Source organism: Chlorocebus sabaeus, chromosome 15 (assembly GCF_047675955.1).
Source record: "Chlorocebus sabaeus isolate Y175 chromosome 15, mChlSab1.0.hap1, whole genome shotgun sequence".
NCBI lineage: Eukaryota > Metazoa > Chordata > Mammalia > Primates > Cercopithecidae > Chlorocebus > Chlorocebus sabaeus.
The window spans coordinates 18097158-18121060 of record NC_132918.1 but is presented as its reverse complement, the minus strand read 5'-3'; the positions used below and the strand labels follow the sequence as shown (position 1 = coordinate 18121060).

Here is a 23903-nt window from a genome sequence, read left to right as displayed (position 1 = left end):
CCACAAAATGGCATGAGGTTGAATAGAATGATACAGCAACCTCTCAACATTGCTCATTCTACTCCATTACAGAAAGACAGATTTTAAAAACAGGTATGTAGTGTCCGGCTATGGAAGAACAGTGGGTAGTTAAGATAAATTCTAGCAAAGGCCATGACTTACTGGAGGTGCTGTCAATGCTGCTGATGCTATCTGCGTTGTGCAGGTGGTGCCTGTGGAGCTGCCTGTAGAGACTAAATTTGGAGAACTTTCTTGGCTTTCCTATTCCTTTCAGTTTTGAATCCACATCATCAACACTATTCCGGATGGGCAGGTTTTGATCAGGCTCATTTTTATCTTTGAGGCTTAAGGATTCCATAGACTCTGTTGCGGCAGGCTGAGAAAATTATTTTTGTAAACAAAGACACTGCATAAGACACGCTGCAATGTGGTTCTTTAATTCAAGTAGAGCTGAGTACAAAGTTTACAAATGATGGAGGTTCTGTAATAGACATGCAATAATGTCTGAGGTCAGCCACAGGGTAGTGGTGGATTCTTGTGAACTGTTTAAAAACTACCAAAGGAATAGGAGGAGTTCTGCTCTGGCTCTTCTTTCAGTAGGTCAAATTCTTGAAATTTCACTCCAATTAAACTTTTAATCTCAAATACAATTACATGGGTTACATTCACTGTTGAACTCCTGAACTTGTTCCTCTGATAAACATTAAGTAAGCAAGGCTTCCTCTGTCAATCATTTTCCCTGTTCCCTATGCACTAAATTGCTATTTCTGCATAAACGAGTCACCAACATTTCCAGCAGTAAATAAGATGAAGCCCATCAAATTTTTTAATAAGTGTATTCATATTCTGGCAGTCATCTAGTTGAAACAGCAAGCAGATTGATATACACATATAGATATTTGGCAGCTCTATTTAAAAAGGCACTTTGGGAAGTTATTCACTTCTGGCTCAAATTCCCTCTAAATGACCCCAGACTGACCTATCCTGTTTCTGTGTATCTTTAAGTAGGAACTTTCCAAAAACTGTGGCAGATACTTAAGGTTTTTTAATACCTAAATCTCAACTGCCACATATTTTTGTTTATGAATCTTATTTCTGAATAAAAAATAAATCTTAATTTAAATGGAAAACAAAGCTGAATATGGACAGGCAGAATTCCACTGAATCTGTTTTCTTACAAGAGAAGAACAGACTCAGCAATGTTAAGTTACAGCTAGCTTAACATTAACATTTAAGGAGGCTGGTATTAAGGGGGGGAGGCTGGTATTTGAAACCAAGTCTGTCTCATGACTGACTTAATGTTCTTTTCCCCTCCAAGGAGACACCATCTCTTATTCAATGAATCAATCAGTCATGCTATTAATACAAACGTGTACAAATTACGTTCGTGTTATACATTTCCATAAAGGTGAAATATACTTACTGGGAGGGAACCCAGAGATGGTCCTGAAGTGACCCGCTTCACGCTGCCCACGTCTGTGAGTCTGTGCTCATTGTCATCCCACCTTCCATAGGCCAGGTCAATCCCTCCTACAAAGGCCACCGATTGGTCAATGATGACAAGTTTCTCATGGTGAGCCCACAAATAGACGGTGGACGACACATGATCCGGATGTCTCATCACCTTGAGAGGGAAAAATCCCCACTGATAATATGCTTTTAAAATGTCCTTCCTGTCATAATGAAATAGGTCTGCATTCTCCCTGAAAAGCATTTTCTATAATTCAAACCGTACAACGTATACACCAAAGAAAATCATTTTATTGTCAGCATTTAGCAAAAAAAAAAAAAAAAAAAAAAAAAGGCTCCTATTTACTTTTCAAGCTCCCACGTCCATATACTATATTTTGGGGCAGCCGCCATTTAGCTTGAGGTCTGGCAATACATTAGAAAACAGTCAGCTGAATTTGATAGCTGATCCCCTACCCCCTGTAAGGATTAAGTTAAATTCAGTACTGAAAAAAAAAAAGCTAAAAATATTTAACTACTATTTATCTCTGGAAATATTTGTAATGCATTATATTGGTATTTTATCAGTTGTTGAATTGAAATACTAAGCATATAAATATAGGCATATAGATATTTTGACAGCTCTTTATTTAAAAGGTACCTTGAGAAGTTAGTAACCTCTTGCTTTCAACATTATCCCAGTCTGACTTCTTATTTTCATTTGCCTTAAGGTAAAAAGATTACAAAAGCTTTGGCAACTACTTTCTTCTTTCCTTCCTTCCTTCCCTCCCTTCCTTCCTTCCCTTTCTTCTTTCTTTTTTCTTTCTTTCTTTTCTTTTTCTTTCTTTCTCTCTTTTTCTTTCTTTCTCTCTTCATTCTCTCTTCTTCCTTCCCCCCGTCCTTCCTTCCTTCCTTCCTTCCTTCCTTCCTTCCTTCCTTCCTTCCTTCCCCCCCCCCTCCTCTTTTTCTTTCTTTCACAGACTGTCACTCTCACTGAGGCTGGAGTGTAGATGCGTGATCATAGCTCACTGCAGCCTTGAACTTCTGAGCTCAAATGATCCTTCTGCCTCAGCCTCCTGAGTAGCTGGGACTACAGGCGTGTACCACCATGCCTGGCTAATCTTTTTGTTTTTTGTAGATATGGGTGTCTTGTTATGTTGCCGATGCTGGTTTTGAACTCCTGGCCTCCAGCCACCCTCCTACCTCAGCTTCCCAAAGCGCTGGGACTATACGCATGAGCCACCATACCTGGCCTTACTGTTTTCTTAATAACACTTTTTTAAAACATTGTAGTAAAATAAACATAACATAAAATTTACCATCTTAACCATTTTTAAGTGTACAATCCAGTGGTATCAGGGTAATGAGTTAGGGACTCTTCTCTCCTCCTCAATTTTTGAAAAAGCTTGAGAAAGATTGGTGGTAATTCCTCATTAAATGTTTGGTAGAATTCACCAGTGAAGCCATCAGGTCCCTAGCTTTACATCTTGGGGAGATTTTTAATTACTGATCAATCTCATTACTAGTTAAAGGTCTATTAAGATTTTCTATTTCTTCATGATTTAGTCTCGGTAGGTTTCGTATTTCTAGGAACTTGCACATCTGCTCTAGGTTATCCAATGTATTGGTATGCAATTGCTTGCAGTAATTCCTTAGAATCATTTTTATTTCTGTAGAATTGGTAGTAATGTCTCTACTTTCATTTCTGATTTTAGTAACTTGAGTCTTTTTTTTTCTTAGCCCATCAAGCTAAAGGTTTGTTGATTTTATCTCTTCAAAAAACTAACTTGGTTTCGTTGATTTTCTGTATTATTTTTCTATCCTCTGGTTTTACTTCTCATGCTCCAATCTTTATTTCCTTCCTTCTGGTAGTTTTAGGTTTAGTTTGTTCTTCTTTTTCTAGTTCCTTAAACTGTAAAGTTAGGTTGTTGTTTTGAGATCTTTCTTCTTTTTGCAAGTATAGCTGTAAATTTCCCCCTTTGCACTGCTTTCTCTGTGTCCCGTAATTTTGGTATGTTGTTTCATTTTCATTTGTCTCTAAGTATTTTCTCTTTCCCTTGTGATTTTTTCTTTGATCCATTGCTTGTTTAACAGTGTGTTATTTAATTTCTACGAATTTCTGAACGTTCTAGCTGTCCTTCTGTTATTAATTTCTAACATTATCTTGTTGTGCTCAGACAGATGTTTGTATATCTACCTTTTAAAATCTATTAGGACTTACTTTGGGGCCTAACGGATGATCCTGGAAAATGCCCCATGTGCACTTGAGAAGAATGTGTATCCTGCTGTTGTTGGCTAGAATGTTCTATATGTCCACTGGATCCAGTTGGTTTACTGTGTGTTCAGGTCCTCTATTTTCTTACTTATCTTCTGTCTGGTTGCTCTAACCGTTACTGAGAGTGAGATGTTGAAGTCTCCAACTATTACCACAGACTGTGTTTTTCTCCCTTCATTTCTGTCCGTTTTTGCTTCATGTATTTTGATGATCTGTTATTAGGTACATAAATGTGTATAATTTTTATATCTTGCTGTATTGAACCTTTTATTAATATATAATGTCCTTCTTCGTCTCTTGTAATCATGTTTTGATTTAAAGTCTATTTTGTCTGATACTAGTTTAGCCACTCCTGCTCTTTTTTGTTTACTATGTGTGTGAAATATCCTTTCCATTCTTTCATTTTCAACCTATTTGTGTTTTTGCATCTAGAGTGAGTCTCTTGTAGATACCATATAGTTGGATCATGTTTTCTTAAAATCCAGTCTACCAATCTCTGTTTTTTGATTAGAGGGATCAATTCATTTACATTTAAAGTAATTATTTGTAAGATACTTCTGTAATTTTGCTACTATTCTCTACATGCCTTACAGCTTTTTTGTCTCTCATTTCCTGCATTACTGTCTTCTGTTTTGTTTGGTTGATTTTTTTGTAGTGACATGTATAAATTCCTTTCTCATTTCTTTTTTGTTAAATAGTGATATATTGGATTGCTATTTTCTTTGCAGTTAAATGTAACATCCTAAAGTTGTAACATTCTAATTTGAATTTATACCAGTAACATACATGAAGAATTTATACTTCAGTAACATAGAAATCTCTGCTCCTTTAACACAGTTGTTGGTGTTGCAAAATTACATCTTTACTGGGTACTTGATAGAAATTTGGTGAATGAATAAATAATATATACAAATTATGCAACCTAATAAATCATTCTCTGGGAGAAAACACTTTCATTTTTTCTGACCAAGTGAAACATACAATTGTTACATGTTTTAAGCCTGCTGGAGGTTTATTAATTCATTATGTCTTGATGTACCTCAATGACTGGGTTATATTTATTGATAGGTTTTAGGTATTTGGCAAAATATTAAATAACTTTTTCAAATTGTTTTTCATGTTTATTTACTTTATTAGTATTTTATACTAGGTGCCATTGATTTTTTTTTAAGACATTTTAAATCCTAGAGGAGATCTCTTTGCTGCTATCAATGATCAGGTGATGTCACAGGGAGATCACATCTAAGAGGTTCCGGGATAAACTTAATGAGAAGTGTGAGAACTTGATAGAGCTCATGAATATCAAAACAAATGCAGGAAGCATGTTCTTGTGTAAACTCTCACTTTCAATGATCAGAGTCAGAGAAGCAGAAATATGAGGTCTGCTTACCTCCATCAATGTAGGGAAGATAAGAAAGTATAGTATTTTGCTTTATTTCTGAGGACACAATGCTATTTGATCAAATATACATTTGGGAATTCTATAGATTATTACTGCCCAGAACAAAACATATCTGAAAAAATCCTATAGAATAATAAAGAAACATTGGTTATCAAGATGAACCTGAATACCTTTATGTTGGGGTGTAGACGCATCAACGTCCTCTTGGTGTATTCACTATTGATGCCAAGAGCGAGTTCCACCTCTTTGTAGAGCATTATGAAGATCCTCACCCCTTGTTGCTGTCACAAGAGAAAACAGATGGAGGAATGAGTATCTCTGGAGGGAAGTTACAATTCATTTTCTTTATCCTTTGCACTGTACTTTCTTTCATTTTTTTTTTTTTTTGAAACAGAGTCTCACTCTGTCACCCAGCCTGGAGTGCACTGGTGCAATCTCGGCTCACCACAGCCTCCACCTCCCAGGTTCAAGCAATTCTCATGCCTCAGCCTGCTGAGTAGCTGGGATTACAGGCGTGTGCCACCACACCCAGTTAATTTTTGTATTTTTAGTAGAAGGGATTTCGCCATGTTGGCCAGGCTGTTCTCAAATTCCTGACCTCAAGTGTTCCACCCGCCTCGGCCTCTCAAAGTGCTGGGATTACAGGCATGAGCCACCGCACCCAGCCTGCACTGTACTTTCTAACTTCTTTTATAAACAAAAAAGATAAAATTTTAATTAAAAAGGCAATACAAGGAAGTGCCACATAAGTGTGTATATTGAGACACAAATATTAAAAATAAAAATCTATCTCCCTTCCATTCTTACAACTTGTCATATCAAGAAAGAATCAATAATTGATTAAAGATCCAAAACATTGAAAACTTTAGTATAAAATGGACACTCAAATTAAATTGATCCATCCTTCCTTAGACCTTGGATCTAAAAGAAAATAGACAAGGCCACTGTGGCCTATTTAATTGAGTCAAATTAAATCAAAAGTGCCTTGTAGATGCTAACATGTTATACAAATAATACAATTATTTAATAATATTAATCATTAAAAAGACAATGTACAATTCTTTTGTAGTTCATGAGTGTGATGATTGTGTGTTCACGCACAAGTGTGAGATGTGCCACACTCAAATCTTGTTAGGACGTCTGCACATTACCCATATCATCTGAAAAAAATATTTAAACAAAAACCAAAAGATCAGGTCTGATAGCTGATAGTATAGAAAAGCACTGGTATTTTCCATTCTAGTTCTGGTTGGTGACAGGCTTTCAGGCCAGGCTAAACTGCCCCTCACTGGACTGCTCCTCTCCTGCTGCTTGCCCACTCATGGATCCCCCTCCAATGTACAGTTCAGAATGTATTACCTCCAGGAAACTGGCTTATTCACCCCCACCTTGTGGATCCCTTTTTTAACTTTTTAGTCTTGAATTCTCCTTATTTTTGTACAGTTTGCACCATTTCAATTTGCATTGTTTGTACCCAGCAGCTCTGAAAGCATTCTGAAACATTTTGCATACATACTAGATTAGGTATCTAAACGACACCTGGCATTTAATATCCTAGAGAATTAAGGTAATAATTTTTCCATAATACTTTCTAGAATATTACAGATGCAGGTGTATCTAATAAACCATAATGAAAAAAATAATTTTGTTACAGTTTAAAGTAATACTCCATGGTGATTAGTCATTGTTTATAAGGGAAATTTGAATAAAAATCTTTAAGATATCTTACTGGGTTGAACGTACCTACTTTACAAGAACTAAAAACTTTTGCAATGCTATACAATCTGATATAACATAGGAATTAGTATTTTTAGGTTCTAGATCATAGGATATAAAATCTTACGAGCAAACCAAACACATAAACATTTCCATAATATCGTTCTGCCAGTACTAAAAAGCATGTTTTGAACCCTAAATTCCTTATAATAATACATCACTTCAAAATACTAACATTCTGTCTTTCATGGTGTTAGTAATATCTTAACGGTATATGTATTTCTGAGGTGCACACTCGATTTACATTCCAGTGTGTGTGAACAAGATTTGAGTACTAGGAGAAGACTCATTTTTGCTCTAAAAAAAGCAGGATCAAAAAGAATATATATGTCATTTTATTTCTCTGGTTAACAGCTGGCTTCTAGCACTTGCTAGTTACATATTACAATTATGCAAGTACTATTACAATCAAGAATATAGATACATATTTCAGCAAAGAGTGAAAGTGTAGAAAAGGTGAACAGATTAATTTTAATGGTCTGGCCAGAGACTGCTCTGTAATGAACCACTGATGAAGGGCTCTAAAGGAAAATTACAAGATTATTTTATTTTTCTCCTCTCCTGTTCAGCTCTATTTTTGGTATTTGAATATTTTAGAATTCAGCACTGAATAATGGTTACCAAAAAAAGCCTCTCACTAAAAGATATAATACAAAGAGTAAAACCCAAAATTTCAACCTAAATTGTAGAACATTACACCTGACATTTTTCATCATGATCCATTTATTTTAAGCAGATGAAATTCTGTTTCTTAGGCTTAAGACATTATTACTCATGAAGAATAGTAGTTGCAAATTAGGAACTTGGCCTGAATCCTACAGTTTTCCACTTACCTGCATAACTAATGGATTTTTGAAATAATAGAGATATTAGCACTAATGGATTATATTACTACTCTCCATTTATTAATACCTGACATTTTCTTCTATACTATGTCTTTTCTCATTGAAATAATTCTGAAGGAAATAGGGTAGAGACTTGTCTTTTTAGCTTAAATACAAATGACTAAAAAGGAAGTAATCAAATATAGAAAGTTCATTTTTATGTGGTTTATAATTATTTACCTACACCTATAGCCACAATAAACATTTAATTAGTGACAAGATTCCTGTGATAATAAAACAATGCATTCTTCTTCTTTTGGTCAAGGTATTGACTATTATAAACTCTACCCATAAAGGGCAAAGGAGAATGAATCATTCCTTGGGGATGAAGGCATTTTCCAGGTTGTTATAGTGCAGGCTTATACAAAATGTGAGAAATATTTCTGCAAAATGAAAGCCAAAGGAAAGAAAAACCTGATGATGTTAATTCTGCAATTAAAAAAATACACTTTCAAAACATCCCATGCTTTAGTGCCTACTGCCTTTTAATACCCTCGGGGAAATTATGTTTTGCTTAGAGAAAGGGACAGAAATGATTAATAGGAGAAGTAGAAAAACAGATGGCCTGGAGTTGCCTATGCAATGCAGTGTTTCTTATCTCTGGTGAACTCAGCTGACCCAAAGTTTCCAGAGAATACATTTCTTAAAATATGAATTTTTAAAAGTGAAAGTTCTGTCCTCTTTTCTAATTAGATTTTTGTCAAGTAGAGCAGACATAACACTATAAACAGTAGAAATTTTTAGGCGCTTCAGATATTCAAAATACATAGGAAGACAATGAAAAGAACATTTTTATAGTGGAAATCAGTGACTTTGTTTCTTAGCCAGCTTTTCCTCCGATTGCTCAAGGTAGCATAGTGAAAATATTTTCTAAATGAGCCAAGTCTGTCCACTGCCTGAAGACAGTTTAGCCCACCCCACTCCCTAACCCAGGATGCTCACTAATGTTTTTGTCACTTGCCAAGGACTTCCCCAAGGGGTACAATATATTAAGAAAATGGAAAGTAAAGGGTAAAAAGAAATCATTTCCTCACTGTTTAAAAGCAGGCAACATTGGGATATAAGAGCACAAAAGCTCATGTGCCTTTTTTCTAACAACAGGGAAGTTACAGCATGTACATATTTAACTCAGAAACTAACTTTAGAACCCAGCCCGGGTTCACGCCATTCTTCTGCCTCAGCCTCTCGAGTAGCTGGGATTACAGGCGCCCGCCACCACACCCGGCTAATTTTTTGTATTTTTAGTAGAGACAGGGTCCGACACATCAATTTTGTTTGAAGCACATTCTTGAAGCTGAAGATACCTTCCCTGCAAGCCACTGTAGCCCACCACTTTGATAAGCCTCTGTGTAGAGATGTGATAAGAATCTGTGTAGAGATGTGATCATTCCTGTCATTTCTCAGTCCTGGACAACTTTCCCTTTTATTGATCACTGACTGCAACTCTACATTGTGCCTTGTGATCCAGGACAGAAGGAAATCAACCTGAAGACAAATTCTCCCATTAGTCTAAGTTTCATAGGAAATATCACAAGTTTCTAAGGTTGAGATACACAAAACTGCGTGTGGGGATTTGGTTGCCATAACTGTGATGCAGCTTATCTCACCTCTTAGTATAGCAAGTGCAGAACTGTGGAAAGCCCTGAGATGCTGATTTCTCTGAGTTGTGAACAGTCTGCCTTTCAAGATTGGCTTTTATTTTAAGTGATGGCATTGCAGATCAGAAGGCCAAAGAAATAGGAAAAGTTCAACTTGGTTATTAACCAGATAAATAAAATATTGTATTTTTTTCTTAAGAAATAGCCATTATAAGTGATGTTTGCCATAGGTTGGCTATGAGGTAGAGACAGTTTCTAAATTCCTCTCAGAAAATCTGCACAATCAGATAGAAGAAAATGAGGCATTCATTTTAATAAACCTTGTGGACCTCTGGGACCTGTTAATGCAAAAAACAAACATTATATTTCAACCTCATACTTTGCAAAGCTAGTATGTGGCTTTCAGAAACTAAATTATTTATGTGAGGCCGTATTTATGTGCATATAAAATGTCAATTTGGAATGATCTGAGTGGTAAAAAATTTAACACTCAGTAAATATGAGTAAAAAGTAATAATATGGTGGAAGGAGATTAAGGAAGAGCAACTCCACTAAATGTACCACCGAGAAATCAATTTTTAATTGTATTACTATTTCTTTAGGAAATTTAAAATATCATTACCCACAATTTAAAAATTACAAGCTCCAAGAAGTGGATGAAATGGAAATGAAGCACTGTTATCAGGCAATAACGTTTATTTGGCCATGGTGTTCACAAGGGACCTCACCAGGGTTCATGGGCCATAAAAGTAAAGAGAAGTCACGCTACAGACAGAAAAGGTAACCAAACAGGTATGCTGAGGGCAATAAACAAGCACATGCCAGCAAACAAGAGGCAGAAGCCAGGCCTGCGGGATCTTCCTCCAGAGCCCTGCCGAGGCATTTACTAGCTTTCTCAAGTTAACTTAGATGTCCTGTAGACACTGTACCTTCAAGTGATCTAAACTTCAGCTTTCTGAATCAGAGTTCTTCCCACTTTCTTCCACTATCAGAATCACCTTCCCAACACATCTTATTTGTTTATTTATTTATTTATTTTTATTTTTGAGATGGAGTCTTGCTCTGTTGCCCAAGTTGGAATGCAGTGGTGTGATCTCGGCTCACTGCAAGCTCCACCTCCCAGGTTCACACCATTCTTCTGCCTCAGCCTCCCGAGTAGCTGGGACTACAGGCGCCTGCCACCACACCCGGCTAATTTTTTGTATGTTTAGTAGAGATGGGGTCTGACACATCATTTCGATCAGACCACCCCTGCTTCCCCACACTGCCCTGTCCCGCACAGTACTGCCTCCATTGTCTCCCATAAAGTCAAACCACTAGCTTGGCTCACAAAGCCTCTGCATCCTGGCTGCAACGAGCAGTTCCAGCTTAATCCCCCATCCGGCTATGCTAACACTCAGATGGGATTAACCACCCTGCTGTGCCTGACAAAGTCTTTGGCACTGCTGTTTACATTTACTACACCCAGAAAGTTCTTCTTTCCCTTTTAAAAATGTTTGTCCATCGTAAATGCCCCACATCCTTCATGTTGTGAGGGGCTCCCCAACTGGACCTTTTCCATTGGGAAAGCCCAATGCTTTCCCTCTTGCCATAAAATCGAGGCATTTTTTCTGTTTGCAACTGACACTTCTGTAGATTTTATAAGCTCCCTCAACTTAAGAACAATAGCTTTTATTTATGTACATCCTCATATGATTAGCCAAATGACCTGCACATAGAAAACATTCAATAAATACATATTGATGGAAACCTAAAACAGTGAAGTGTTGATTACATATTATAAGCAAAAAACTTACTAGTATTAATACAGATTGCTAGGCAAGGCTGGAAAAATGTACTATAATAGAATCTTGAGGGAAAATGGTAAAGATGCCATTTAATTGAGAGAAACATAGAGAAAGTTACTGCCCATTCAATAGGTAGAAAGTAGTCTGGTAAGGCTAGGACTGAGCTCAAGACATGAGTCCCTCCCTCAGCAAGTTCTCCACTGTCAAGGCTCAAATCCAATTCCTGGTGGCATTCTTAGTGATTACCATAGAAGCCGGCTCATAGGAGACAGTAACTGTATGATGAATTATTTAATAAATATGTGAATAATGTTTTCAGAATCAAAATGTCCAATTCTGTAACTGGATTCTATTGATGAAACAAACTATACTATCCATCAAAATGATGTTGTTTGGCAGAATGTGTTTCAAATAAACATTATCAATTTCTTTTGCTTTCAATATTAGCAGAGAGGTCTGACTATATTTGTGGATATCCCCAGAAATACTCAAGTAAATGCATGGGGAAAAGATACAGAGAGAAAAGGGGAAAGTGAATGGGGAAAGAAAAAGGGGAATGTTAGCACTTCCTAATTTGGACATGCTAAATAATAAATCCAGATCTATTTTTAATTTAAACTGATTTAATTTTGTTGAGGGCCTATTACATTAAAAACTCACTAGAAATACCAATACAGTCGTTAGTGAGTCTAGACTGCTTCAGTTATTTACTTTTTATACCTAAAAAGCACACACTCAATGTTCACCCAGAATGTACAGGGTCAACTCCACAGGAAACAGTTCACGTTATTACCATGAACTTTACCAAAACTAGAGCAAAAACACCACCAACTGTGACTATTCCTCCCCCTTTAATATTATTCTACACCATGTTAGCCCCATCTAGCTGAAACCATTCTCCAGATGAGTTTTTCTTTTGCTTAAATGACAAAATAATGAATACGATTAAATGTTATGCTCCATTTAATCATTTATTATTCAGTGATGAAATTTTATTATAACTTTTTTGCCTATAAAATTAACTGCCCATAACTGATTCAAAAATAAAAATTAGAGATGCTAACATAATCCATGCTGTTAATTAGTCTAAAATATTTATGCACTCAAAAGCAATAGGAAAAAAATAGAACCAAATGAACTGAAAAACATTAGTTATCCTACTTTTTGTCAAACTCTAAAGTGAAAAGTTATATGTGTGAAAGGCTTTGAAAAGAAAAGCATTTCAGAGACAACAGACAGTTAAAAAATTATATCAGCATTTTCTGGGAAAGTACATACTGCTTTTCGTTTAAGAATGCAGTCCAACCTCCAACGATTTCCCTCAACCACCGGGCGTTTCAGGAAGATTTCTGGACTCAGCCTGAAATAATGAAACCAAGATTTCAAGTAACTAAAACAAAATATAAAGTTCTGATTGTGTCATAGGAAGCAAAGGCAATTTCAGCCCAAATGCCATTATCATCCTCCATTGTGGTAGGTAATCCAAAGCTTTACTATGAGTCTAGGTACAACTTCATATGGGAAAAATAGCCTTTAACCATACAAAACATCAATCTTAGTTTATCTCTCTCTGTCTCTCTCCCTGTCTTTCTCTGTCTCGTACCCACATGCACAGCTATGCACACAGGCAGATACTGTTGGTTGCCCACCCACAATCTCCAACTTCTTCCCTGCTGTCAGAGCCTCTCTCCCACCACAGACTCTGAATAGTCTAGATACTTGCTTTCCCAGACTCCTGTGCAGCTAGAGCACAACGTGACACAATCCTGAACAATGAGATATATGAGGAAGTACACAGGGGCTTAACGGGAAAGTTTTTCCTCCCTGAAACACGCACACCAACACACACACTCTCTCTCTCTCCCTGTCCCTCTCTTTCGCTCGCTCTCCCTCTCTCGGAGAAAGCCTGCCCACACTTCCAGCTTTAGGATGGATGTCGTATGGGAGTATGAGGCTTACAGAGGTGCAGCAATATTGAAATTCTAAGGGGAAGACCATAACCCCAGAATCACTAGACCATTCTGCCAACCTCAGAATTGCCCAACTTTAGACTAACATTAAATGTGAAAAATAAATCCTCAGTGTTTAAGCCCTCTTTAGTTGAACATTCTATTACCCCAAACTAAAAGCATTCTAATGGATACACAGACACACTGACTTCCTATACACAAAGAAGCAGCGTCTGAGGGAACCTTGGGCTTTCTGGACAGGGGAGAAGGAAGGTCGGCTGATATATGAAATTCTTCCTAGGCTCTTCTCCTTCAGTAAGGCATGAGGCGGCTAAGGTAAGCTAAGCTTCGCAAGGCAGCTAAGAGTACAATAGAGTCATTTCTCCCCTGTGGCTGGGTTCTAAAGTTAGTTTCTGAGTTAAATATGTACATGCTGTAACTTCCCTGTTGTTAGAAAAAAGAAGCAGCAGAAAACATTCCTTTCTTCACTGAACTGCTAGACCTGAGGAAGCAGGGGTAGACTATGTCAGGATAAAAGTCTTATGGAATTCTGCACTGGAGTATTGCCCTTGCAGGGAGTCCTCTAAGCACGTGAAATCAACAGTGCTTCAAGGAGGTAAAGAGATTAAAAGAAATCAATGTTATGCTCTATTTCATTCAGTTAAAGAAAATAAAAACCCAGAGATAAAGGTTCTAAAGGAAACGTTATTGGGTAAAATAAATAAGGAAACAGACAAATGGAGAGTTTGGACAGTGTAAGTACTTGCATATTTAATTTAGAGTAGGAAACAAACTCAAAAGTAATCTATGTCCAAACAAACAAACAAATAAAGCACAGCAATTGATCAGAAAAGATCAAAGAAGCATTAAAAAGAAATCTGCTTTAAAATAGTAAAATGCATTGCTGTCCACTGCTAGTTCACCAAAAATGAGAGATATCCAACAACAAATACACAATTGCAATTTTTTGATGTATACATTAAATATGGGCTCAAAGAGCTTCAGTTTGGGGGAGACTTTTAATGTTATACTCTGCAATTAAGTCTTTATCATCATTTATTTCATTTAATCCACAAACACATGTACCCTTGTATGCTGAGCATTCCACTAGATACTTTGAAGAATCTTAAGATAGCTCTCAAGGAGCCCTCAATTTTGAGGATAACACATAAAAAGAAAAAAAGATTTTGTTATATCATGCTATAAACAAAGTATAAACCATGGCTGCACAGCAAGAAGAAAGCAGCTATAACTTACCAAGCATTATTATGTAAGGGTCTTTACTCACTTGTAAACAAAGTTATTGTTTAATATTACATTTAACTGAATCTAGGACACCAGTGATTGTAGGATGCATCATTACTGCATGTACCATTAAGAAAGAAAAAATCATGACAACTGTAACCGTAAGAGGGTAAGATGCTTCCTGATTTCAGAGATGTTAAAACATACCTCTAAGTGTACCACTTAGAAGATTTAATTACTTTAAATGCTTACATGAGAAAAACAAAAAATTAAGTCAGACTTTCCATTTTTAAAAGACAGAAAAAGAAGATATTAAACCCAAAGCAAAAAGATGAGGGAATAATAAATATAAGAGCGGAACTTGATGAAATATAAAACTGAAAAAAACACAGAGAAAATTCAATGAAACTAGATGTTGACTCTTTGAAATATCAATAAAATTTGTGAATTTCTAGCAAGTCTTAAAAAATGACAAAAAAATGATTGAAAGGATGGGCTCACATCTATAATCTCAGCACTTTGAGAGGCTAAAATGGGAGGATTGCATAAGCCCAGGAGTTTGAGACCAGCCTGGGAAACATAGTAAGACCCTGTCTCTATGAAAAAATTTAAAAAACTAGCCAGGCATGGTGGTTTATGTCTGTAGTTCCAGCTACTCGGGGGGCTGAGGTAGGAGGATTGCTTGAACCTAGAAGGTTGAAGCTGCAGTGAGCCATCATCATGTCAATGCACTTCAACCTTGGCGACAGAAGAAGACCCTGTCTCAAAAAAAAAAAAAAAAAAAAGAGTGAAAGATAGGGAATCACTATAGGGCCTAGAGGCATTAAATTATATTAAATGAATAATAACTATTAAAAATAACTATGCCAATATTTGTGGTAATTTAAATAAACATATTCCTTGAATAAAATATTTTCATAATGAAAATAAAAAGAAATTGATACTGACTTCATAGCTACTGAAAAACTGAATCTGTAATTAAAACTTTCCCAAAGGGAAAACTACAGACTCTGCCAACTTTACAGAATTTATTAAACATTTGAATTTTATCAAATATTTAAGAAAGAAATGATGTTAGTACTACCTAAATTCTTCCAATAAACAAAGGAGAGGACACTTACCATCTTATTTAATGAGGTCAGCATTATCCTCATACTAAAACCAAATAAAGACAATGCAAGAAAAGAAAACTAAAGAACATCCCTTATGATCATAGAAGTAAAAATATTTACCAAAAACACAGCAACTTACAAAAATAATGATCAAGTGGGATTATCCTAAGATACAAGGTTGGTTTAAAAGTTGGAAATCAATCAATGTAATTCACCACAGTAACAACAAAAAGGAGAAAAATATTATTATTTCAACAAATGCAGAAGAAATAAAGAAATTCAATATCCATTAACAATAAATACTCCCAACAAGTTAGAAATAGAAAAAAACTTCCTCAGTGTAATAAAGGGTACCTATAAAAAATCTATCTCTAACATCATTCATAATATAACAAAACTGCATGCTTTCCTCTGAAGATTAGAAACAGGGCATAGATGTTCATTCTCACCACTTTCATTCAACATTTTACTGGTGATAACTAGCCAATGCAACACGCAAGAAAATAAAATATAAAGCATACAGATTAGAAGAGAAGAAGTAAAACTGCCTTTATTCATAAATCACATAATCATTACAGGACAATCCTAAGCAATCTACAAAAAAGCTACTAGCACTAATAAATTAATTTAGCAAGGTCACAAGCTATAAGGTAAATACACAAAAATCAATTGCATTTCTAGTTCTGTATGGAAAATGAATTTTAAAATATCATTTACAATAATATCAAAAAACATAAAATACTCAGTGAAAATTTTAACAAAATATGTATAAGACCTATAGCTAGAAAAATACAAAATATTGCTGAGAAAAATTACATAAGAGCTAAATAAGTGGAAGCCTCAATATAGAAAAAGAAGAACAGAATTTGAAGTACCACCTAGCCAGCGATAAGTTTAACAATTTTTCCCCCTTTGATTCCTTGACTTGGAGGGAAAGCTTGGAAACAGACATCAGCACAGAGAGAACTTCAAAAATCCTCTCGTTCAGGCTTGGGGAGAATGAAAAGGATCTCTGGTAGTGACAGGGCTGCAGTGGAGAGCCCAGAGTTACTAAAACTTCTGAGGCAGGGGAAATTTCCTCACCAATGGTGATGTAAATACGCCTGGCTTGGCTCTGGACATGGGTGCCATCAGAGAAAGCACATGGCAGAGCACAGTAAATAAAAACCCATCTTTCAGGCTAGAAGACTAAAAAGGAAAGCCATGGGAAACTAAAAACAGGGGAGAGGAGCTCAGAAAAGCAGCTCCATAAAGTTGTTTCTGATTTTCTGGCTCACTCCCAAGCTGTCTATGCATGGATTTCATCCTAAACATCACACCAAAGAGGCTGAGAACTGAACTGAGGAACAGACCACCATCCAAGTCTCAGACTGGCCACTAGGTGGCACACATATGGGACAGAGCTGAATAGCACCGCAAAGGCATTAACAACAAAACCGACATTAAAACAACACTCATAAAAGGCTGGTTGGAACTTTAAGCCTGAACTGAAATTGGTCAATTGCCCGCTAACACAAAAATACTAACATTCTCCACAGGATTCAAACAAGACTCAGAGTCTTATAACATAATAATAAAATTTTCTAGAATACAGTACAAGTACCCGGCACACAAAGAACCAGGGGAAAAAAAAAAAAAAATCTTAACCTTGTACGGAAAAGGGAATCAGCAGATGTCAATATCAAGACAACGTGGATATTGAAATTACCTACTTAAGGCTATGTCAGATATTATAAAAATGCTCTAAGTAAGGGTGAACACTCCTAAAATGAAAAGACAAAAAAAGTCTTACAGAAAAAGATATAAAGAAGGACCAAATAAAAATTTTCAAAGTGAAAAACACAATTACCAAAAACACTAGAAAAACAAAAGCAAACAATAAATCCCCCCAAACCTCACAGGATAGGCTCCATACCAGAATGGAGATCATAGAGCAGCAGTTCTCAACCTTTTTGGCACCAGAAACCGGTTTCATGGAAGACAATTTTTCCATGGGTGGGAATGAGGGGGAAGGATAATTTCTGGATGAAACTGTTGCACCTCAGATAGGCCAGCAGGCACTATATAGACTCATAAGGAGCAGGCAGCCTAGATCCCTCACATGCATAGTTCACAATAGGGTTCATGTTCCTAGGAGAATCTAATGCCGCGGCTGATCTGACAGGAGGCGGAGCTCAGGCAGGAATTCTCATGCTAACTACCTCCCCCTACAACCTCCGGCTCATCTGCTGTGTGGCCTGGTTCCTAACAGTCTGGAGACTGGTTTGGTTTGGAGGTTGGGGACCCTGTCATAGAGGAAAGAGTCAATGAATTTGACAAATAAATAAGACACTATTTGTGTCATTGGAGATTCAGAAAGAGGAGAGAAAGAGGAAAGTTCAGAAAAAATGTGTAAAGAAATAATGGCTAACGATTTCTTAAATTTGGCAAAAGATATAAAACTACAGATTCAGGAAGCTCAGAGAACCCCAAATAGGATAAACACAAACATCATAACCAAACTGCTGAAAACTAAAGACAGAAGGACAATACTGAAACCACTCAGAAGAAAAATAACACATTACTTAGAGGGGAACAATCTATTCAAGTGACAGAGAATTTCTCAACAGAAAGAATGGAGGCCAGAGTGAAATGGGACAACCACTTTAACTAGCATGTACAAATACCTCTTACAACTAAATAAGAAGACTGACAACACCTCCCTCTCAAAAAAAGGGAAAAAATTTGAACAGTTAAACAAATGTCCAAATATCACATGAAAATTTGCTCAATGTGAAATGATGTTCCTGATACAAGCTAAAATCATAATAAAACACTATTGTATACCCTTTGAAATAAAGACTGACAACACCAAGGGCTAGCAATTATGTGGAAGAATTGTAACTCTCATACATTGCTGGTGAAAATGTAAAATGGTACAACTTTGGAAAACACTACATTTAGCTCTTAGTATTGATAAAATGTGGTGAATTAAGTCTGTCTTCTAAGATAGGTGTCAACAAACTATAGCTCACAAGTCAAATGTTGCCCATAGACTGTTTTAGCATGGCCTGTGAGCTAAGAATGGTTTTTATATTTTTAAAGAGTTGTAAAAAAAAATATGCTTCAGACACCGTACATGATTTGAAAAGCTTAAAAAAATATTTACTCTCTGGCTCTTTAAGGAAAAAGTTTACTAACCATTTTTGAAAGTCAGTGGCTTTCAAACTTTTAAACTTTTGGACCATAAACTGCAGAAAGAAATACATTATACCCCAAACCAACAGCCGGTCGGTCAGTCTGTCTGTTTATCTATCTATCTATCTACAACCGAAATAAAAGTTTCCAAAATTAGTAGCCCTTATTACCACTTACATTGTACCCTTCCTTTCTTTTCCCTTCCCTTCCTTATCATATCCTATGCCATTCTTTTGGGAAAAAAAAATACTGGTCACAACATACTAAATTATTTTAACAAACAATTACTAAAGAGGCTCAACCCATCATTTGAAAAACACTAACAATATTGAAACCAACTTAAAGAAAGTTGCATTTAAAACCAACTTAAATACATTGAAAACATGTATTATTTTACCTAGAATAGTCTCTGTTTGCGAGCCAGTTAGTAATGCAATGCTGATTTGTTTTCTTTATAACCTTTGTCTCCAACTCAACCTTTGTCTCTTCTGTTTCTCTACCCTTTACAAAATCCCTCTTTTAAAAATCTCTGTTCATTGATTTTTCTTTTGCATTCTCCTGTTTTCTTAATCCTATTTCTGACACATTTAACATACAGACTCCATACACAGACTGTGGTAGATAACCCCACTCTCTCAGGTCTACGCATATTAGGGTTTGGTTAAGTTTCTGAATGCTCCTTTTTGCAATATGCTTGTACAACAAGAATTTTCTTTACTTGTTTGAGAGAAGTTACTGTGAAGGTTTTATTTCTAATGATGTGTTGTAATAAAATGGTATCCTAGTGCAGTCATGAAAAAATAAATAACCTCCCGATTCATTCTCTTGCTGAAAGTAGAGAGGAAAACATTCAGGGTTCCATCTCTGTATATGTTTAATTGAATCAACCTAAATGACCATCAATGGTAGACTAGATAAAGAAAATGTGGCACATATACACCACAGAATACAATGCAGCCATGAAAAAGAATGAGATCATGTCCTTTGCAGCAACATGGATGGAGCTGAAGGCCATTATCCTTAGCAAACTAACACAGGAACAGAAAACCAAATACAACATGTTCTCACTTATAAGTGGAAGTTAAATGATGAGAACACATGGACACGTACAAGGGAATAGCACACACTAGAGCCTTTCAAGGGTAGAGGGAGAGGATCAGGAAAAATAACTAGTGGGTACTAGACTTAATACCTGGGTGATAAAATAATCCATACAACAAATTCCCATGCTACAAGCTTACCTATTTAACAAACCTGTAATTGTACCCCTGAATTTAAAAGTTAAAAAAATTTTGGTGTTCAGATACAAAGCACGAAAATCTAGACTCAATGGAAAAATTATTTTTAGTCTCTCACATCTTCACGAAACTTTCAGAAATATTTTTTTAAAGAATATAGTACTCACTGGCACAAATTTATTATCACAAGTGTTTATAAAATATTCAACCAAATAAATAGCTCCTAAGTATGAAACATTTTTTCTTCCTGGTAACTGACTGAAAAGAGAAAATTTGGCAAGAATAGAAAGATCAGAATTAAGCTCCTCCACAAGCATGAGCATGCTGGCCACCACATACCCCGTCTATCCCCTCTAGATCAGTGATTCCCAGCCGACAGGGATCTTGCATCCTCTCCCAACCCCAACCAGGGAACATCTAGCAATGGATGAAGATATTTTGGTGGTCACAACTGGGAACTTACTACTGGTAGCTAGTGGATGTCACTAAACATCTTACAATGCATAGGAGAGCCCCCTGCAACAAAGAATTATCTGGCCCCAAATGTCAACAGGGCCAAGGTTAAGAAAGCATGCCTTAGCATTATAGATTTCCAGACAACTGAAGCAAAAGATGTGTTCTCATTCTTGAATTAGATATTGATATTGCCCACAAAACCTAGAATTAGAAGGGAATAAATTATGATGATATATTAACAGTTCATGTAAGGTACCTTTTGGAAGAAAACTGGATAAGGGGCAATTCAGGCAACTACTAATAAGTTCCTAGAAGGAAAACACATTTTAGACATTTTCATTTCCATCATAGCCAGTGTTAGCATGTGTAACGGGTTTTAGCTTTCCAGGCAGATAAATGATTGGAACTGAAGTCAGACTAGAATGCCTACACCAACTACAGGAGTAAATTTCCCAAGAGCTAAATGAGTTTCAGATATGAGGCTTCTGGTGACTTTAAGAAGCATAGCAACTCTTATGGACACTTTTTTAAGGTGGTCACAAAGTTGAAACCGGATGTATCTCTAGAACAGCTGACGAGGCCTAGTCATTACAGAGGATATTTTTACAGTAACAGGCAAGTGGAACTATTTCAACATCAAAGTGACAATTTAGAAGAAGTATACTCACTGGCCCTCATGACAGACATACCAAAATTAGAAAAAGACACCCAAAGACACCATTACCTCTGTAAGTGTACTCGCATTACAGCATAATCTTTACTGACATGAACACATGGAAGTCTGCTTCCAAATGCAAATATAAAACCTAATTGTTCAAACTAAGTATTTTATGAATATTATTGAGGCCAAGGTTTTTGAAAAGGCCTTTCACTGAAGGCTTAGTCAATTGGTTGAGACTCTGGCCAAACCATCCATAGATACTGCTGATTTTCATATGTGTAATTCTTGAACAGCACTATACCACTGTACATTTGTAAACATAGAAACTTCCAGAAAAAATTCCCAGGGACAAATACTAACCACCAATCTGTGATAAAAATCTCTTCATTTGCCTCTTCCATTGCATTTGCCACATCTTCAAAATATCCTTTGGCATTAACATACCTGAAAGACAAGTTTATTGTTCCTTTTTGTTATTAAAAAAGAAAAAAGAAACTTATCTTATGGTAAAGCAAAACATGGAAGCCACTGCCTAGAGTCTCCACATAACACACAATCATCATTGACTTTGTGTACCTGCAAAACAAGGATTGAAAACACCAAGTTTCCTCTGCTGCCTAGGAAGGGCAGTAAGTGGTAAGCAGCCTGATTTTTCTCTGCTTAGAGAACAACAAATTTATTGAGCCTCATCATTATAAGAAGCCAGATGAATTCTCCTATTCTGTTGAACTTACATACAGTGTTTCTTCTGAGACTGAAAACAAATTGGCTTCCAATCCACGGGTAGAAAAACATGCTAAGCGTGACTTTATTTAAAAGAAATATCTAGCAAGTAAATGCTTTTTCCTAAATTAGGGCTAATGACTTAAATAAACCTTCCATTTGCATCATTAAATAAATGTATGAAGTTAGCTTTAAAATTCAAACTTCAAACTCTAAAGCTAGCTAAGTTCACCGTGAAAAATCTTAAAAGCAACAATTGAAAAACTAATATATAATCAGGTAGTCCCATAATTATCACAAAAAGAGAAGCCTTATTAAGTATAATGCATAATCTTTCACAGTTTTGAAAACTGATTCCAGGTGAATTTAGGACAGTGTAATATTAGATGCTAGGACTGCCTTGGCAGGCTTAGAGCAATAATAACTAACTTACCATTTAGCTAAAGCATTCTCTTGGATAGCAGCATATGACCCAAATCGATGATCTTTGAGAAAGTTGGTGCCATGTTTCTGGATGAATTCTTCTATAGCCCCTCCCCACCAGCGAGCATGTCTATAGCTGTTGCATTTTAAAATAAGTGTCCTTTAAAGAGAAAGCAGAAAGTTGAAAAGAATGGTCACTCTGTTCTATCTCATGCTCTTTTTTATTTGGTAGTATACCAAACATAAACTGAAAATTTTAGACAAAGAACATGAAGAAAGCAGGCATTTAACATTTTTTGGTAGTATTTCTAGAAATATATTCAATATAACAAAAATAAATGTTCAGGTTACTTATTCATTAACTCATGCAAACATACATAAAGATACTTACCATAGACCTACAGCTGCGTGCTAGGCCATGAGGAGGATAAAGAAAGAGGGGTAAGGTGAGGATCTACTTTTAAGTGTTAGAGAGCTGTTGGCTCCTGTAGAGCAGTGGTCCCCACCTTTTTTTGGCACTGGGGACAGGCTTGTGGAAGGCAATTTTTCCACAGATGATGGGGGGTAGTTTCGAGATGAAACTGTTCCACCTCAGGTCATCACGAGGTGACATGATTCTTATGAGGAGCGCGCAGCCCAGATCCCATGCCATGTGCAATCCACAATAGCGTTCGGGCTCCTGTAAGAATCTGATGCTGTGGCTGATCTGACAGGAGGCCGCAACTCAGGTGGTAATGCTCCCTCGCCCACTGCTCACCTCCTGCTGTGCAGCCCAGTTCTGAATAGGCCATGGACTGGGACCCCGAGGGGGTTGGGGATCTCTGCTCTAGAGGACACTTCCCTTTATGCCCTCTAGTATCCATTCCCTCAGCTTCTGGAAATATCATCCCAATTGTGCTTCATGACAGCCATCCCTTCTCTTCAACAAAGCTAAGCAAAATGGCATATTCCATCTTCCTGGTCCCAGAAGGTGGTTCTGGCATGAATATGTTGTGCGTTTTCTGTTTCATTAATCGCAGGAAAACTGTTCTTTTTTGTTTGTTTGTTTTGTTTTTTGAGACGGAGTTTTGCTCTTGTTGCCCAGGCTGGAGTGCAATGGCATGATCTCGGCTCACTGCAACCTCCACCTCCCGGGTTCAAGTGATTCTCCTGTCTCAGCCTCCCAAGTAGCTGGGATTACAGGCATGCACCTCCACGCCCAGCTAATTTTGTATTTTTAGTAGAGACAGGTTTCTCCATGTTGGTCAGGCTGGTCTTGAACTCCCAAACCTCAGGTGATCTGCCTGCCTCGGCCTCCCAAAGTGCTGGGATTACAGACATGAGTCACGGTGCTGGTTTTATTTTATTTTATTTTTTTGAGATGGAGTCTTGGTCTGTCACCAGACTGGAGTGCAGTGGTGCAATCTCGGCTCATTGCAACCTCTGCCTCCTGGGTTCAAGCAGTTCTCCTGCCTCAGCCTCGCAAGTAGCTCGGACTACAGGCAAGCACCATCATGCCCGGCTAATTTTTGTATTTTTAGCAGTGACAGGGTTTCACCATATTGGCCAGACTGGTCTCAAACTCCTGACTTTGTGATCTGCCCACCTTGGCCTCCCAAAGTGCTGGGATTACAGGTGTGAGCTACCGCACCTGGCCAGGAAAACTGTTCTTTTGCAATAATAATCAATTAAACATATTGATATCAGAAAAAAAAGGATACTCATGTACATTTGTTCATCCATTCCTATAACAAATGGACATGAGTATC

The 23903-nt window shown here is 36.8% G+C and overlaps 1 protein-coding gene and 1 non-coding gene across 6 annotated transcripts in view; one reads left to right on the top strand and one right to left on the bottom strand.

Moving 5' to 3' along the window:
• PLD1 (phospholipase D1) overlaps window positions 1–23903 on the bottom strand; it is a 212015-nt gene that overhangs the window by 83903 nt on the left and 104209 nt on the right. For all 5 annotated transcript variants that reach the window (XM_007972100.3, XM_073023463.1, XM_007972101.3 and 2 more), the window contains exons 10-15: window positions 22166–22315; window positions 21370–21453; window positions 12450–12531; window positions 5297–5407; window positions 1424–1624; window positions 163–376 (exon numbers count right to left, since the gene is read on the bottom strand). In XM_007972100.3, coding sequence (XP_007970291.3) covers window positions 163–376; window positions 1424–1624; window positions 5297–5407; window positions 12450–12531; window positions 21370–21453; window positions 22166–22315 — 842 coding nt within the window. The remainder of the gene's footprint in view (window positions 1–162; window positions 377–1423; window positions 1625–5296; window positions 5408–12449; window positions 12532–21369; window positions 21454–22165; window positions 22316–23903) is intronic.
• On the top strand, window positions 6184–6287 carry LOC119620783 (small nucleolar RNA U13). Its single transcript, XR_005237332.2, has one exon. It is a non-coding gene; the product is annotated as a small nucleolar RNA U13 (small nucleolar RNA).